The sequence below is a fragment of the Protopterus annectens genome, chromosome 7.part0 (assembly GCF_019279795.1).
Source record: "Protopterus annectens isolate FY-2018-M chromosome 7.part0, PAN1.0, whole genome shotgun sequence".
In the NCBI taxonomy this organism is placed as follows: Eukaryota; Metazoa; Chordata; order Ceratodontiformes; family Protopteridae; genus Protopterus; species Protopterus annectens.
Genome location: NC_056739.1, coordinates 1,065,385,411 through 1,065,403,597, shown reverse-complemented (window position 1 = coordinate 1,065,403,597; position 18,187 = coordinate 1,065,385,411). Strand labels below are relative to the sequence as shown.

The window sequence follows — 18,187 nt, the reverse complement described above, 5'->3', positions numbered from 1 at the left end:
ATTTTGTTTAAAGGAGCTATGACAGGGTCCAATTGCTGTGAATTTGCCCAGAATACAAAGCACTTCCATTTACTAGTGTAGGTCTTTGTAGTGGAAGCTTTATGAGAAGCCACTAGTATATTCTGAACTGCAGGTGAAAGAAGATCAGACCTGGCTAAGTAGGGAAGCGGAGCAGCCAAGCTGCTAGATGGAGAGACAGGAGCGAGGGGTGGGGAGCCCCTGACGAGTGAGTCAGTAGATCTGGCTCTGGGTCCAGGATCCAGGGTCCCCAAATGCGATGTGCCAGAAGAAAGGGGAACCAAATTTGACGAGGCCAGAATGGGGAAATGAGGATGATCGTCCTCTGCAGGTTGTTGGCTTTCTGCAGAAACTTCGCAATCAGGGGAAAAGGAGGAAAAGCGTACAGGAGACCCGGGGGCCAATCGTGAACTAGCGCGTCCCTGGGGACTTCCCCTGGAGGGGGTAATAGGGCAAAGTAGCTCCTGCATTTGGCGTTCATTGGAGACGCAAACAGATCGCAGGAAGGCTGGCCCCACTTGCGAAAAATCTTCTTCGCAACTGACTGTTTTAGGGACCACTCGTGCGGCAACAGGATTGCTCTGTTCAGCCTGTCGGCTATGACATTGGATGACCCCGGGATGTGCGTTGCTATCAGAAAGCGACCTGTGGACTCCGCCCATTGCCAGATTCTCATGGCCTCTCTGCATAGCTGATAGGACTTGGTTCCCCCCTGCTTGTTTATGTACCAGACTACAGACATGTTGTCCATCTGAACTGCAATAGTCCCTAGAGGAAGAAGGGGAGCAAAGTGCTGCAACGCTAGAAACACTGCCCTCAACTCCAGAACATTGATGTGCAGATTGTACTCTAAATTGGTCCATTCGCCTTGGACTGTCTGTCCCTGAAAGATGCCCCCCCACCCTATCAGGGAAGCGTCCGTGGTCACCGTAGCTGTCGGCGTGGGTAGCACAAATGGTCTTCCTCTGGAAAGGTTGCAAGTCTGAAGCCACCAGGCTAGGTGTGATTTGCATGTGTTTGTGATCAGAATTTCGTGTGTCAGAGGTAGCTGTTGGAATGACCATTGTGCAAACAGTAGCCATTGTAGAACTCTCATGTGCAGTCTTCCCAATGGTATCGCAATGAGAGAAGCTGCCATGAGGCCCAAAACCTTTAGTACCAGTTTTGCTGGGGATTTTCTGGATGACAGAAGAAGAGATATGTGGCTTTGTAGTGAAGCTATCCTTTCTGGAGGAAGCCTTAGAATTAACTGATGCGTATCCAATTCCGCTCCTATGAATAAGATACGCTGTGATGGCTGTAGTAAAGATTTTTCGAAATTCATGGAAATTCCGAGGTGAACACAAAATTGTAGAGTGTAATCCCTGGCCTGTATCAGTTGATGCTGGGTGGTGGCAGAAAGGAGCCAGTCGTCCAGATACGGAAACACCTGGAATCCTAGGCGTCTCAGGTGAGACGCTACCACTGCCATGCATTTGGTGAAAACCCTGGGGGCTGAGGTCAGACCAAAGGGCAGGGCTCGAAACTGAAAGTGACTGGCTCCCAGCCGGAAGCGCAAATGATCTCTGGACACCCTGGCCATTTTGATGTGGTAGTATGCGTCCTTCAGATCTATTGAGCACATCCAGTCGTCCTTCTGTAAGAATGGAAGGATCGATTGAAGCGTGACCATTCGGAACTTTTCTTTCTTGACGAAGGTATTGAGGTTGCTTAGGTCCAGAATGGGCCTCCAGTCCCCTATCTTCTTTGGAACTAAAAGAACCTTGAGTAAGTTCCGAATCCTCTTTGGTCCGCCGGGACTGGTTGGATGACTCTTTTTTCTAGCAGCTTTGAAATTTCTATAGCTGCTGGTTCTCGCAGATGGGGCGGCACATCTGGGAGTCTTCTCTTTGGAATGGGGTTGGATAGAAATGGTATTCTGTAACCTCTGGTAACAACGCTTTTTACCCAGTTGTCTGTAGTAATGTTTTGCCAGGCCTGAGGGTATAAAGCTAAGCGACCCCGACTGCCTCCAGAGCAGGACAGTCGGGCCTCCTCTCAGGAGTGCTGGAAAGGTTTTCCAGGGGGGGTATCCCTGTCACCTTGATTTTGCGGACCCCTTCTGCCGCCAGGGCGGCGTCTTCCACCTCTGCCTCCTCCTCTGCCTCTAGAGGGGGCATCACCCTGTGTGCCTGGGAAAGAACCTTGGGGTTTTCGAAACCACATTTTTCCACCGCGTTGCCCTTTGGGGTACGGTCTGGATGGGGTGGAAAAACGGACTCAGACAGAGTCTTTCCCTCCTGCTCACACCGGGTAAGGGTCTCCTTTACTTTGGGGCCAAAGAGAGTGGCACCGTCAAATGGGGCGTTAGTAAAGGAAGACTTGAAGGCTTCCGCAAATGAACATAAGCGCATCCAGGATTGTCTACGAAGAGCAATCGCTGAAGCTGCTGCCCTACTCGAACCTTCGGCTGCGTATGAGATCAGCCTCATGGACGAGTTTACAATGGATGTAAGGGTATTGAGTTGTGCTGTAACCTTCTCCGAGACAGCAGCATCTGTAGTACCCTGGAGGGTATCTCCCAACTCTTTGATTAGATCCCTCTGTAGTCATGTGAAGTGGGTCAAATAGTTCAGGGATCGCATAGAAAAAGCCGCTGAACTAAAAATGTGCTTCCCGTACCTGTCCATAGTCCTAGAATCTTTGTTAGGGGGATGGACAGATGAGGAAGATTCCGACATCTCCTTTTTCGTGGCCGCTGCCACCACCATAGCGTCCACTGGAACTCCTTTTGTTAGATAAGCCTTGTCCTGGGGTGCAGTAATATATTTATTAGGTTTCCTAGGGACTGGCTCCACCGTGTCAGGAGCCTCCCACGCCCTTCGAGCAATCAGCTCCATTAACTCATCGAAGGGCGGAGTGACCCAGGAGGAGGAAGGGCGAGCACCAAATGCCTTCAGCAAGACTGACTCATCCTCAGAAGGGGGGAGGGACTGCCAGTCACCTCTCTGCTTTAGGATCTCCAAGATGTCAGAAAAGGAGACATCTTCTGAAGGTGACTTTGGGGACCCTTCTGACTCATCCAAGTCAGTATCGGATGTCAAAGATTCTTGTGGAGAATCTAAGTGTCTCCTCTTACACAATCTTTTCCTAGGGACTTCTTCGGGGGGAGCATCCGAAGAAGCCTCCGAGGAAGAGGGGCACCTCCAGGGGTGGCTGAGACACAGGTGCTCGACGCTTAGCTGTAGCCGTGGGTGCAGAGGAGGATAACGGACCTTTATGGGGAGGAGAAGCTGTGTCTGCTGATGTGGTTGTCTGGGTAGACAACACCTTCCTCATGAGATCGAAGGCCCCCGGGTCCCGAGTCGAGGCATCTCCCGGTTCCGAAGAAATGGGAAGAATCCCTGAAACAGGCACCGAAGGCATCGACCCCGAGGACGGAACCGAGTCGATCTGAGCCGAGGCCCCGAGAGGGAGCGTCGGAACCGAAATATCGGTCCGACTCTCGGTCCCGGAACCCAGGATGGATCTTCGGCTCCGAGACTCCGGTACTGGATCCGACGGAGTCGAGGTGAACGGAGCCGACCGAGAAAAGGACGGTTCTGGCACCGAGGGCTCCACAATCAGCAGCTCAGCTTCTTCCGGCTCCGAAGACTGGACAGGTCTCGGAGGAGGAACAGATGGAGACAGTGGAAGGCCTTCAAGTCTCGACACCAATTGAGAGGAGACCGAGATGAGTTTGGATAAGGCCGTATTCTCCATTAACTTCTGCACCACGCGGTCTACATCAGTATCAGAGAGGGGCCTAGAAGAACGGGTCGAAGGAATCGAAGACGGAGCCGACCTCAACAGTGTCGGGGGAGGGAGCTCTGTCACCGGTTCCAAGACTCGAGGCTTGGAAACTGACAACAGTTGAACACTCGGCCCCGAAGTCTGTGGAACCGGTGATCTAACTTTAGCTGAAGAGCCGGGAGCCGATGACCTGGGCTCCGACGTCTTCGATTCCTTCGAGGATTTGGATGCCTGGTCTGAAGCATCCAGAGCCTCTTGAAAAGAAGGTTTTAACAAACCCCTATCCATGAGTTTCCTGCGCCTATGTGTCATGACCCTCCCACTGAAAGAATGACAAATTGAGCAGTCTTCTTGCAGATGGAGAGGGCCAAGACAGTAGACGCAGGAACTATGATTGTCAGTAACTGACATTTTTTGCCCACATTGGCAACGCTTGAAACCAGATTTAGCCTTTTCAGACATCTTACACTTAATATGGTTAGAAAGTGAGAAGTCAAGTCCAGTAATAAAGTCAAGTCCGGTGAAATTGTCGAATCCAGTAAAAAGAAAAAATGTCAATCCGGTAGTCAATCCAATAAGGGGTGGTAGGCCCCGAGGGAAACTCTAATAAGTTTAAATAAACTTAAACGGAACCGAGAATTCCTCAATCTTACCACACACACACACTATGTCACTAACAAACTTTTTAGAATAAAACTACTCTGAAACAACAAGAATAAAATCTTAAATCTTATCTTTAGGTGCTCGAGCTCGACCCAGTGATGCGAACGCTGCAGCGGCAAACTAGATCTGAGGTAAAGGCAGAGGGGAATTGTGGGTATTAGGTTGTCTCGAGCTTCTTCTCGATGCAGAGCTTGCAAGCGGCCGTCACGGAGCCGAGGATCGGCTCCGAACCCAGGTGTAAGAACAAACGGCGAGATCGAACACTCTCACATCGTATAGTTCTCGTACATTTGTAAGACAAGCATATAAACCATATTAATATTCACAAATATATGATTATTTACAAAATTCCAGCTAGCTGGGCTGACAGTGTCACATTTCCATATAAATCATATTAATATTTTCAAGTGACATCTAATTAGTTACAAAATTCCAGCTAGCTTGGCTGGCAGCATTTTGGTTTGTCACGCAGAGTAGCAAGATTCAACTACTACAAAGAACTTAACCTTTTTCATTTCTGACCTTAACTGGACTGACAAAGGGTTTCTGTAGTCTCACAAAAGAATTGAGCCAATAGATACATTTCTGTTGTTCCAAAAATAAAAGACACACACTCATCACAGCCTGACACCTGCCAAACCTACTAAATTAACAAAGGTAAATTGAGTTTAAAACTGATGATGAAGCAAAAACTCAGAGCTGGAAATGCGTCAGATTTCAACAATTTATTCCATAAAACACAATAAAAGAACACAAAGCTTTCAGGCAAAAGCCCATCTTTAGTGTGTAAGTAACTGACAATTCAAGCATAACTCAGTTAATACTGTTCAAACTAAAACATTTGTGACTCAGCCCCAATCCATATTCAAAGTCAATTAATTATTCAAATGCAGGAAAAGAATCTTAAAGCAAGAAAAACAACTTATAGCTCTGGAGATTTTTTTTTTTTTTGTTCTTTGGCTTGCTTTGGTTCTCCATTAGCGGTTCACCTTTTGTTGTTTTTAAAACTAATGAGCCATACCTGCTTGCACTGCTTCTGTACATGATTTTTAGTTTCAACTGCTCATGATAATTATACCACTGAAAACTCACAGCTTGAGGGAACATTTTTTGTCATGTCTCTTTTTGTTAACTTTTTCATTTTTTTCTCCATTAGGATGATAACACTTTAGGAAAGCACCTATTAATCTGGCTCTATGGCACAGATGATTGGAACCTTGACTGCAATCCAGGCGATCAGAGTATGATTAATGCGGCAGCACAGGTGCAGTCATGCAAGTAGGAATAGAACTGAAGGGGCATGGCCTGCTCACCTCTTCTGAGGTGAGGGGAGGATTGCAGGTGGAAAAAAAGCACATGGGTGTAGACTGGATGAGCAGTTCTCATGCTTCAAACTTGGGAGCAGGGCTGCTTGCTGGCAACATCCCTTGCAGAAATGAGTGTATATTCTGTGATATTATTAAAAGGAGCTGGCCAGTTCTTATGACAGAAGAAAAAAATCAGTCAGGTTGTAGGACCACGACCCAAATTTATTTTTAAGAATAAACACAATCTTAAATGTATTTTATGTTACAATAAATTAGATACTCATATTAATGAACGTGTAGCCTTCTACAGAAAATACTTTTTTTCTTTTCTGTATGTACTGCAGTCAAACATTTACATGTTACGTCATGTTCTAGCATTTTTTTTTTGCTTTGCTAACAATACATTCACAGAATCTGTATCCTTGCATTCCTGTAATCTTAGCTAGTCAGGATATTGTTGGATTGGCACTGATGTTGTATGTTTCATTTAGAAGGATGCCAATGTAGTGACATGACATATTTATAATTCATAATTTACAAGTCACGCTGTTCAAGTATGTCGCTGTTATTGAAGCTTTATGGATTTCCTAACAATAAACTACTATTACCTGCAGACCATTGTGCAGCCATCGTGATAAAGGGAAACCTACAGAAAAAGAATAGTTTTTGCTGAAGTGGCAGAAGAGTTATTTTGATAATAGCCTCCAAAAGACACCTTGTGCATGTCTCCCTTATATGTCCTTAACCTTTATATTCTTGTCTTCCATTCTCGAAATCCTTGACCAGTAGTAACAAAGATGACTCAAACCAACCAAATTAGCACCTCACAGAAGCGTTACTTTACAGAACACCAAACATTCAGTCACAGCTTAGAAAATAAAATCATACAAAAAACAGAAATAAAGAAAGGAAAGCAACCATGTGAGCAGAGAGAAGAGAAACAAGTAATTAACTTAGCATCAGGAAGCTAATAAGATTGAAATGTCAAAAATTTGGTGGAGCTGGACAGAGCAGCACAGCTGCCACCAGGATAGAAAAGAGAAAATGAAATTACCAAGGAGGATGACCGCAGTGAGAAAATCACTGATTCCAAGATGGTCACCAAGAAGACACACAATCAAGTTGAAGAAGCAAACACAAACAGCAAAAAAATACATATGTGGAAAAAAAGCAAAGATGAGCACCAAATGGAGAAACATCAGGAATAAGAAATAATCAGGTACAAAGCAGGTAAACAAAGTACACTTCTGTACTGACATGAATCAGTCACACAGACAGTAGATGATCTGCTGGAACACCAGTAATGATTAAAGGGAAATCACAGCAATCAAGGGGGGACTGCAGTAGTGGAAATCCGCACTCTGAACTCCAAAAAACAATACTGAGAATAGTGCATAAAAAGAAAAGACATTTAGAAACAAAAGACATATGAGATAAAAAGGGTCATTGCTGTTCCAATGCACACAAGAAAACTTTATGTCAATGGTAGATGGTAGATAAAAGCACACTTACCAACACAGTGTCCTGTTGATGTTAATTTGAATCCTGGTTTGCAGTCACAACGGTATCTGCCTTCTAAGTTAATGCATATTGCATTTGCTTGGCATATTGCCCCATTCTGACATTCATTAATATCTGTTAATTTCAAAAGAAACAATTTATGTTCAGCTTATGTGTAATAACCAAATGTATTATGAAGACAGACAACACTGTAAGGTTACTATGAGGATTTGAAAGTTATGATTGGCTTTGAACGCTACTGGAGGACAAGGAACGCTTTAATTAAATTACAAATTTGGGAAAAAGATTACTTTGTGAAGTACCTTCATCACATAAGAACATAATAAAGTTTTGTTAAGCACCTTTTAGCACTGCTGAACTGTAGTTTCAAACGAGAGCACTAACTGCTGCCAGTGCCAGCCATCACAAAATAGCAATGAGAAGCAGAAGCACCTTTGAACTTTGTAAAACACTTTTTTGTCTCTCTCTCTCTCGTTCTCTTTCTTTCGCTCACACCTACACACACATAGAATGTGGCACAATAAGAGTTAAAACAGCTTTATAAATTGTTCATTCAGATAGAAACTCAGCTTCAGGACACTGCCTGGGTGGAACCATAAAGAGATTTTTGGCTTTGAAACGTATATAATACTTCATGTTCTTACATTTTTTTCTATGATTAGTAGGACATAGGAGCAGCTAAAGACACATGTACTACAAAAAAATTATGATCAGATCTCTTGTGTCATAAACCACTGGTTGTGTGTTTGCAACAGGGATGTTAAGATTAACGTCTTGATCTTTGCTTCACTGTGCTCTTGAGATAGATTTCCTGACACCCATGTCTTGCACACAGAAGGTTGGCTATTAATGAAGACCCCCATCATAATCCCTTCTATTCTTCATTCATGAGTATGCTATTTGAAAATTAATCATGGATGCTTCATTCAAACTTTTATTCAAAATCCATCTGCATGAATTTAAGAATATTTCAAAATTAAATATGCAACTATTAAAACTGATGCAGGTTCTGAAGTCTACAGCATTTGGGTTTGTTGCTTTCCTGTTTAATGTATTTTCATCATTAAACTAATGGTGAATTTAATTATCAGTTTAATACTACACATAGGTTACCTAACATCATTTAAATAAAATAGGCATGTAATTCATAACATCTATTTAATCTAGTACTGTACTAACAACTCAGGAAAAAAGGAAAACATTGACCCTTGTCTGAGGACTGAACCCAGCACCTCCCGCTCTCACATTTTGTGTGGTTGTCACTGTCAGTGGACCAACAAACAGTCTATGAACACTTAGGTACCTGCTTTACCCCAAGAGCAGTTGCTTCTCCTTTGAACTAGAAAACCTACATGATGTTTGCTTTTTTTGAACACATGAGCACAGAATTTAGAACAACAAACAAGGGTCAGTGATTTCCTTTGATGCTAAGCTATAAATCTAAATACAAGACGAAACTTATTGCTACATATTGAATATAAACAAGTCCAGACACATTTTTACATTTTAAACCTGAAATTCTCGATCACATTAAATGACATAACTATAAGCAGAAATACAAACTTCAAGGTAACAGCACCGGCAGCAAAAGCACGGCACATACTGTAAGAGCCGACAACCGTCATCATCCTCACTGCAAAGAATGCAAATGCCAGAATAAAGAGGAAAGAGCTTAGAATCAGCTTGGCTGAATCATAATTTAATGTACTTTGGGATGAACAATGTGCTCCAATTAGGTTAACCATTTAATACCCAAGATACCACCATCCCTTTTTTTACACTAAGAACCTTTTTATAAGACTGGAATTTTTAGTATAGGCAACTACTTTATAAAGCAATATAAGTTTTGAAAACTTTAAACATTACACATTTTTCAGTCTAAAACATGTCTAAGCAATTATATTTCCATTTACCATTTCATGGTTTTATTTTAATTTTCTAAATAAAAGGTTCTGATAAATTATCAGACCTCCAGTAAAACCAGAGTGCCTTCTTTCTCTTTCATTACTACTTAGCACAGACTTTTTAGACAAACTGGGGTATACGCCTTTCACAGGACAATGGCCAAATGAGGTAACAACAGGCAAATCAGAATAATGTCTATCTTCTGTCACCACATTCACAAGTAGGGTTTTTTCACTTAGTTACAGCAAATGGCAGGTACAGGTTTCTCAATTCCAAATGAAGAGGTACATCACATGTCTTTTTAATCATGAGGGATCCCCTTACCTGCCCAACAAATCGCTTCTCTCTCTCTCTTCCAGCTTCATAGACTGTTTCAGTGTTTTCTGCATCTTATTCTGATTTGATTGACTTGCCTCTTTACCAATGGGCTATGCCAAGTGATCACAGTATAAGGCATAGATCCAGAACAGCTTTCAGATTTATTAGGGACACATTTAGTACAAAAACTAAAGTTTCTCTTTTATATCCAGGTGCAAAACCTCTCAGCTTTGTACATTATCTAAAAAGTGCATGTCTGAGCTCATTGCTTTCTCTGGAATTTTGCTATTAGCTTTGGCTGAAGCAAATCAAATGTGAATTTCAGCCTTCTTGGCAAATACATTTCTGCTGGAAATAAACCTGCCATAATCTTTTTAGCAAATGAACAAGAACCACGGCAACTCTCATTTTCACAGTCTCCACCAGGTGTAGTTGTTTGATGTGATATAAGTCCGGATCCTTGGTAACTGCTCAAAGTGCTTAATACTGTATGGTGCATTTCTTTTTTTTTAACTTTGTTTTGTATTATCCTCAGTGGTGCTGCAGGCATGAGATTACTTTCTCTGCGGTCCTGAGTATTTAAACCTGTGGTTTTGTGCACAAATTACATGTGATGTCACTAAGTATCGTGGTGGGATAAGCAGGACCAATGGAGACCACAAGGTAAGCAGTAGGATATCTCATGTTAAAGTGGTGTGAAGTCTTTTTCACTTCATTTTTAAAAGATGGAATAAAAAATAATGTTTATACACTGTCTAAGACAAGTTTACAGGTCTGTTATTAACTAGTTTTTGCATCCTAAATATAGGTAGCTCTGGTGATTATATTCAATCTCTTTGTTCCAACTGAAGTGATCTTCCCAAAAAACAGTGTAGCTTATGACAAAAAATGATTTAAGACATCATTCAAATGATATTCAGCCTTCTAATTTGTTAAATTTAGTCAACTACATTTCAAGTCTGCCATTTACTGACTTGCAGTCTACTCATATATACAACCTATTTGTAAGCTCATAGCTTCATAGGTACTTACTAGACTACTGATCTGTAAGGGCACCTACTTTACATTCCCATGGTAGTTTCTAGCCAGGTTTAGGCTCCTAGGCAGTGAGACATTTCTCTTTGGTACATTTGGTTAGGGACATATGGTGAAACTAACATTCAGTTGTGGAGATATGTGACTGTTACAAATTTCCTGTGGGCAAACAGAAACATGTAGAGCCATGCCCACAGCTTCAATAAACAATCTTGGGACTAAAGAAAGGATTAGTTTGGATGGATACTCTGGGTGTATGGTAGATTAAGCATGGAGGAAGTTTAACCTTGTAACTGTAATTTTTCTTGAAGATATATGTGCAACCAAGAATAGTTGTCTAAGACAGGACTTTTACCACCAAAAAGATGTCTCAAAGAGATGTTTAGTCAAGGTTTCTATGGCAAATTTGAGGTCCCAAGGTGGACAGCATAGGCGAAAGATTCCTTTTAAGAAGGCCTTGCATAAGTTGTGTGACATGATGGAATGAAAAATCAATGCCATATTGGATATTTGGTATGGATACCTGTCGTACTTTGATTGTGGAATAACTGGAACGTGCAGCACTTAAATCTGATAGAAACTGCCTTCAGGAATGTAAACAAAAAAGGGGTCAATGCTTTGACTGATTGCAAGTACAGAAAAGTGTATCCATTCACTTTTGTTAACTCTATGAATGGATTACTTTTGAGATGCAAAAAGGAAGTGAATGAAACTATAAGATAATAAAGGGTATTTGACCATTAAGGTAACTGGAGAAACCAAGCAACTAATTTCAGGTTGAGTAAGTCCGTGTGAAACTGACAAGAAAGGTGTGAAAGAAAATTGGGACAGGTATCTAGAAGTCATGGGTGCTTCATCAGGTGTGGCCTGAGCATAGGTAACCATATGTGCAATGGCCAACAAGTTGCAAAGAGGATCAATATAGCTTTGCATGCTGCCACAGCATCCCTTGGGAGGGATCAGGATGATGTAATTGCTGCATTTAATGTTGGCTGGGGATACAGAGAGATTGCAACAAGACTAGCCACAACAGCTGAACATCTTATAGGGCTGAGAGACTACTTGTGAGGCACCAGGATGGTCTTGCTAAGTCTGCCAGCAAGGCAGACGGCTCTTTCTGGAATGTACACTGTGATCAAAAAGTGATGCAAGGTGATCACCCATTGCGAAACTATCATAGCCCTTAGCAAAGGGGATAGGATCTGGTTTCTCCTTGCTTGCTCAATTACCATGTTTCCTGTTTGAATGGAGATCACTCGTGGAAGTATAAGGTCCTGGAATTTCTGCAATGCTAGGAGAACTGTTCTCATCTCCAGGATACTAATGTGAAGTTCAGTTTCTGTTTGATTCCAAGTTCTTTGGACCATGCTTCATTCAAAATGCGTCTTACTCCAAAAAGGGGGTTGTGGTGACTGTCATCCTGGGAAGAGGAAAAACAAATGCTTTCCCTGCATAAATCATGGAAGAAGTTAGCCACCATTTCAAATGTGCTTCTGTAGAGCTGAGTGATGATTACTGGGCCTGAAGGATGGTCTGAAAGATGAGAGCATTGAACCATGAGTAACCGCTGTAGAATGCATATGTAAAACCATGCAAAAGGTACAACTCAGACTTTAACACTTTTCAGTAAATTGATAAAAAAAAATCATCCTTGGAAATTTCTGCGAATAAGAGTGGTGCTAAGTTTTCCAGTAATGAACAAAAAGCTGAAGACTCTTTACCAGAAATTCCCCCGAGAAGATCATTGAGGCTAGCCAACAAACAAGGGGTGAAACCACAAAACAAGAAGAACAACCCCCAAGGCGACAACAGGATCAGACAAACTGTTCGGAACCCAAGGTGGTAACGTCTTATTCACTCATCCAAGACAATACTTCATTCCTTGTAAAAGGTATGTTAAACATTACTTCGTTCTTTGACTTCTATAACTTTTTGTGATGTAGTTATTGGCCCAGAGCACTACAAATTATTTTTGAAGGGATACAACTTTTTTCCTTCCACAAAGGCCAATGACGAGGGCACTATACTTGATCTTAAAATGTTTACACATAAAAGCAACTTTCGGATACTTTTTAGGGACACTGGTGATGCAGGGTATCACACCTGAAACCAAATGCAAAAGGAAAAGCATTGCTACCCTACACCTTCACCCGGTTTTGAGTGTCATTGAGAAGACATGTGAAAGGGAGATGGGGGACTTTCTGGAAAGAAAGACCAACAGAAAATTTTATAATCTTTCTAAACAGAACAGAGTTATTCTAAACCAACTCACAAACAACAACACTATTAAGTGTATGAAATTTGGCAATGGAGGGGGACTGGTCTTTATGGACTGTATAGATTATTCTATCCATGCGAACAACCTCTTGCAAGATGGTGAAGTGCATAATATAGTTTCTACCTATAGGGCAATTAAAGTGGCCCTGAATGAGTTACTACTGTTTGATACAATATCACAGAGTCTGTATGACTTTTTTAGGGTGTATCATCCTATCATTCTGAGGATTTTTGGTATACCTAAAATACACTCCAATCCTGAAGATTCCTCCTTTCGTCCCCATGGTGGCAGCTAGGGGGTCAGTTACAGAACCCATACCCAAGTTTGTTGACCAGAAATTAAAACATATTTTTTGATCTTATCCACACATAACACGAGACTCATGGGATCTGTAGGATAAATAAAAAAATATGAAAATGGGAACTGAATATATGTTTGCACTTGTGATGTGCAAAGCTTATTCCCTGTTAGGCCACATGAAGTGGGAATGGAGTGGTTCCAGGAAATAGTCAAGAAACATGGGTCCCTGACTAACACAAACTGTGCTCCAATAAATGCCAAACTATGGAAACTGTTTTAAATAACTTTTTGACTTTTGAAGTGGGGTGTTACAAACCGTTAACTGGTGTTGCTATGGGGGCCGCCCGTGCCCCCAAGTTTACAAATGCTGTTCTCCTGAGATGGGAATTAGAAACCTTATTTAAACTTCCACTTTACGAGCTGTGTGTGGGTTACTTCAGATTTCTAAATGATTTGTTAATTATCTGGAAAGGTACAAGGGAATCAGCTGGATGAATTTATCCTTCAACTACAAAACAGTGCCTCATTTTTAAAATTTACCCACTGCTGTAACCTAGAAAGATCAACTACTTAAATATCATGATCATCAAGCACCCAGATGGAGAACTAGCAAAACAAATTTACAGAAAACCATCACTTTGTAATACATTTCTCCACTTCACCAGTTACCAACCCTTTCACCAAAAGAAAGGGTCTTAAAAAGCCAGCTCATTAGAGCATCCCAACTTTTCTCGGATGAAGAGAAATGTCTGGAACAGTTTAACATCTTAAAATCATTGTTTTTAGATAGAGGCTACCCTTCAACACTACTCAATAAAATTTTCAAAGAGGTTTGGAAGGAAACGGAGTATAGATATGCACTGATTATCAAGAAAGGGTTACAATAACTGGCCAATATTTACAAAGGGCATGAAGGTCCAGAATACAGTGGCCACACCAGTATGGTTTTGCATTACACCTTGGACACCAAGGAGATTGACTCTATCATGCAGAAGAATTGGAAAGTGCTGCAGTGTGATGAGTCCATTAAGAATTACATTTTGGAAAACACTTCCTTTACATATAAAAATAAAGGGAACATGAAAAATCTCCTCAACAATTCGGAAGTTGTAACTAAGGGGGTTTTCAAGCACGGAAGTCCACTGTCCACAATGCCCCTCTATTAACACTAGTTACCAAGGTCCTCTGATGAACAAAATTGTAGGTAACATGCATGGTGGCACTTACAACTGTGCTACATAGGGAATTGTTTATTTGGCTACATGTACTTCATATATGGCATTTTATGTAGGCAAAACTAAAAATGCCTTGAGTAAGTGTATTTATGAACACTTATATAGTATAAAACGTCAAGACATGAAGACTTCTTTAGCCAGATATTCAAGTATATGTTCTGAATTTAACAAGTTTGTTTTCTTAATTTTGGAACAAATACAAGTGAAACATTATGGGGGAACTGGCAAAATAAAGTCTTGCACCAGGAAATGTATTGGGAAAATTAGACTGAATGCAGCCAATCCACCTGGTGTCAATGACAACATTTCAATTTCAAGTGAAGTAAAAAAAAAAAAAAACTTGTATAGGCAGATCATAGACTTATGTATTTTTACTGGGAATATGATTCTAACTAAATGTTGCATGTGCCCTTTAAGAAACTAGTGGTGATGTTATCATTTTTGATTGAGTGCTGTGGGGGTGTGTGTGTCTTAGTTCATCTAGTTCAAAAAGGATGAGTCATGCCTCTCATTACGAGGAATATCTTTAAATTTCTAGTCTCTCACCAGGCAGGACACAAGTGCTCTTCAGCAATTACATTCTGCTTGCTGTGCACACTCAAGCAAATCTGCAGTCTTCGGCTACCATTCCACCCATACAGTATAAGAAGGAATCAGTACTGCAAACTAAACAAGGATATACATTTTGAGCCTCAAGAACAGGAGCACACTCAAGCAAATCTGCAGTCTGCGGCTATCACTCCACCCATACAGTATAAGAAGGAATCAGTACTGCAAACTAAACAAGGATATACATTTTGAGCCTCAAGATCAGGGTCAGTCCACCCAGGCATTCTACTTGTATGTTTTATGAGAGTGAAGCTATTACATTAGCAGTATTTCTTAGTAGTTCTCAGCTTGCTAATAAAACTGACTTTTGTAGCCTTGTGTCTCCCCCCCCCCGCTAGTACAGTAATCCTAACTGTCCAATAGACAGTATACATTTAATTCACATCCGTGTGACAAAATTAACCATCAAGCAGCCCTCTCAGTGCTTTCTGCCTTAGTTTGTATCACTTGGAGGCCCACCTGTTTATTTGCATCTCTATACATTCCCCTTCATTGCTAATGTATCTCCCTACTCTAATCTGTGCACAAACTAGTTACTAATCAACAAGTCAATATGGAGATACACTCCCAACCTTAATAAACTTCGCTGTCTCTTCTCTCCTTCACTTTACAGGTAGTTTGAATTATTACTTACCCCCTCTGAGGCCTTCACTGATTTCCACTGATTGCCTCTCTGGTTTCTTTGCATTCCACCTGATTTACACCCCTTGTGCTATCTCCCTCCCCCAATACAAAGTCTATATTAGAATTCTGCTGAGCATGGAGCCATCTTTAAATTTCTAGTCTCCCATCAGGACACAAGTGCTCTTCAGCAATTACATTCTGCTTGCCGGTAAGCCATTAGACCTCAGGAATATGTTTAAAGTGTTCAGATTTGTAAAGTAATACTTACTTTTTTCTCTTGTCTTGGTTGGCTCTGCCCCACTCCGTTCGCCCTCGCTAATGCTCGGGCTCTCTCCACTCCACTGCCCTGCCCCCTATTTCCTCCCGCCCCCACTACCTCTACATTTATAGTAATCACAGCCACACCCACAGCTCACCCTCACATCACCTCCACCAATCACAGCTCCTCAAGTCATATCACATTATACCACACCAAAGTGCTCCACACAAAATACTCCCAATCACTCTCATCCCCACTAGGCATTTTTTACATCACTCACACTACCTTCCCATCCACATATAGTGCAACCCTATAATTCCTATTCAGACCCCCCCACCTAGAAACAACTTAAACTTTATAACCATGACTATCACACAACTAAGTCTAGTCTGTCTTCTCATAATTCTTTACAACACCACAAGTTATCACTCTAGCAATATCCCTAAACTTAGTAGCACAACACTACATTATGCACTCTCGTATACAGACACCACACATTATAATAATATCTGCCCACAGATATTCAAGAACTACATAATGGACCAATTCAGAACTAAACACATATGCTCTCATTCCTACTCCAAAAAAACACAATACTTTCTCACACTCCTCACCAAACTCCAACATCTGTATAACCATTTTAACTCCAGGCTCACCATAAGTGGGGATATCCACCCCAACCCAAGCCCAAATACATCCTGTCCAACACAAACTGCTCCAACACAAATGTCAGAACATAACACCCCCACTTTCTTCATCCCTGGGCAAATCAACAACAGCAGCAAAACCAACCATCTTTTAATGCTAAATATTAATATTAGAAGTATCAAAAATAAAATACCTAAACTCCAGGCCACAATAGCACACTACTCCCCAGATATAGTTGCTTTAACAGAAACCTGGCTAAATAAAAACATAGCTAATTCAGAAGTTCTCCCTACCGGCTACAATATCATTAGACAAGACAGACCACTTCGTAAAGGGGGTGGAACTGCCTTACTGTACAAGACCAACTTAACTGTCCGTCAATTACCAAACTTCTACCCCTCCCCCAATAATTGGGACATACTTATCTCACAACTTCAACTTCATCCTAAAATGGTCATCACCACAATTGTGATCTATATTCCACCTGGTAATACACCTGCTAGCCTTGAAGACTTCTTATTCTGGTGTTCTTCCACATACTCACAAGAAACCCTTATTCTGGGGGACTTCAACCTAGACTGGTTCACCTGTATATCAGAACCACCAATTAATCTAATAAATCTCCATGGCTACCAGCAGCTAGTCCAAATTCCAACTAGGTGTGATAAAAATCTAAAAGGGAATCCTTGACTGGGTCCTAACTAACAACCCCACATTGTACCCTCACACAGGCAGTCTCCCAGACACCTTAAGTGACCACAATATAATATACTTTATACATAGTAGAACGAGCATATGCAAAACCACTAACTATATATCCACTAGAAACACAAAAAAATTATCTCCTGAGGTCCTCAACACTTTACTCTGTAACTGTGACTCGACCCCCCCTAAAACCCTCCCACTTGACCAGGCTGTAGCATATTTCAACAAAACATTTCTACAACACCTAGACACTGTCGCTCCATTGTGCAAAATCAAGGTTAGAACCTCTACAAACCCCTGGCTCAGTAAAGAAACCAAACAAATCCTCAAGTCCAGAGACACTGCCTGGCTTTACTATCAAAAAAGCAAAGAAACACAAAGCCTAACTAAGTACCAAGAACTGCGCAATCGTGCAAAAAATGCATTAGGCTGGACAAAAAATCCTACTAAACAACATTACAAACTAAATACCAACACAACCTGCAAAAATTTTGGAAAAATGTAAACCAGCTACTAAAATCCACCCAAAAGGCTACCCCCAAACCAACCACCCCTGACACTAAAGTTCCCATCGAAACACAATTCAACTCCCACTTTGTGAACTCAGTTCTATCCTTAGTATCACAGGACAGTTCCTTCCTCACTATCCCCCCAACACAAATAACACTAATACTAGCTTTACCCTCAAAACAGTTTCCACCACTTCAATCAAAAGCATGCTGGCCAAACTTAAAAACCTTATCAACAGCAGCCGACCTACTCCCCAGCTATTTCTTGAAACTCACAGCAGATGCTATTGCTATCCCAGTCTCCACTCTCATAAACAGATCAATTGTTGAAAACTATGTGCCCAAACTCTGGAAAATATCCTATGTTACACCCATACATAAAGGCGGGACCTCCACTGAACTTAATAACTACAGACCCATTGCTTTACTCTCCCCCCTGGCCAAAATCCTAGAAAAATGCATCCATACTCAGATGCTAAACT

General features: G+C 41.5%; 1 protein-coding gene across 3 annotated transcripts in view; it reads right to left on the bottom strand.

The window, feature by feature from the left end:
• Nucleotides 1-18,187, bottom strand: part of FBN1 (fibrillin 1) — a 4,097,759-nt gene that overhangs the window by 1,012,199 nt on the left and 3,067,373 nt on the right. For all 3 annotated transcript variants that reach the window (XM_044077620.1, XM_044077621.1, XM_044077622.1), the window contains exon 45: nt 7,272-7,394. In XM_044077620.1, coding sequence (XP_043933555.1) covers nt 7,272-7,394 — 123 coding nt within the window. The remainder of the gene's footprint in view (nt 1-7,271; nt 7,395-18,187) is intronic.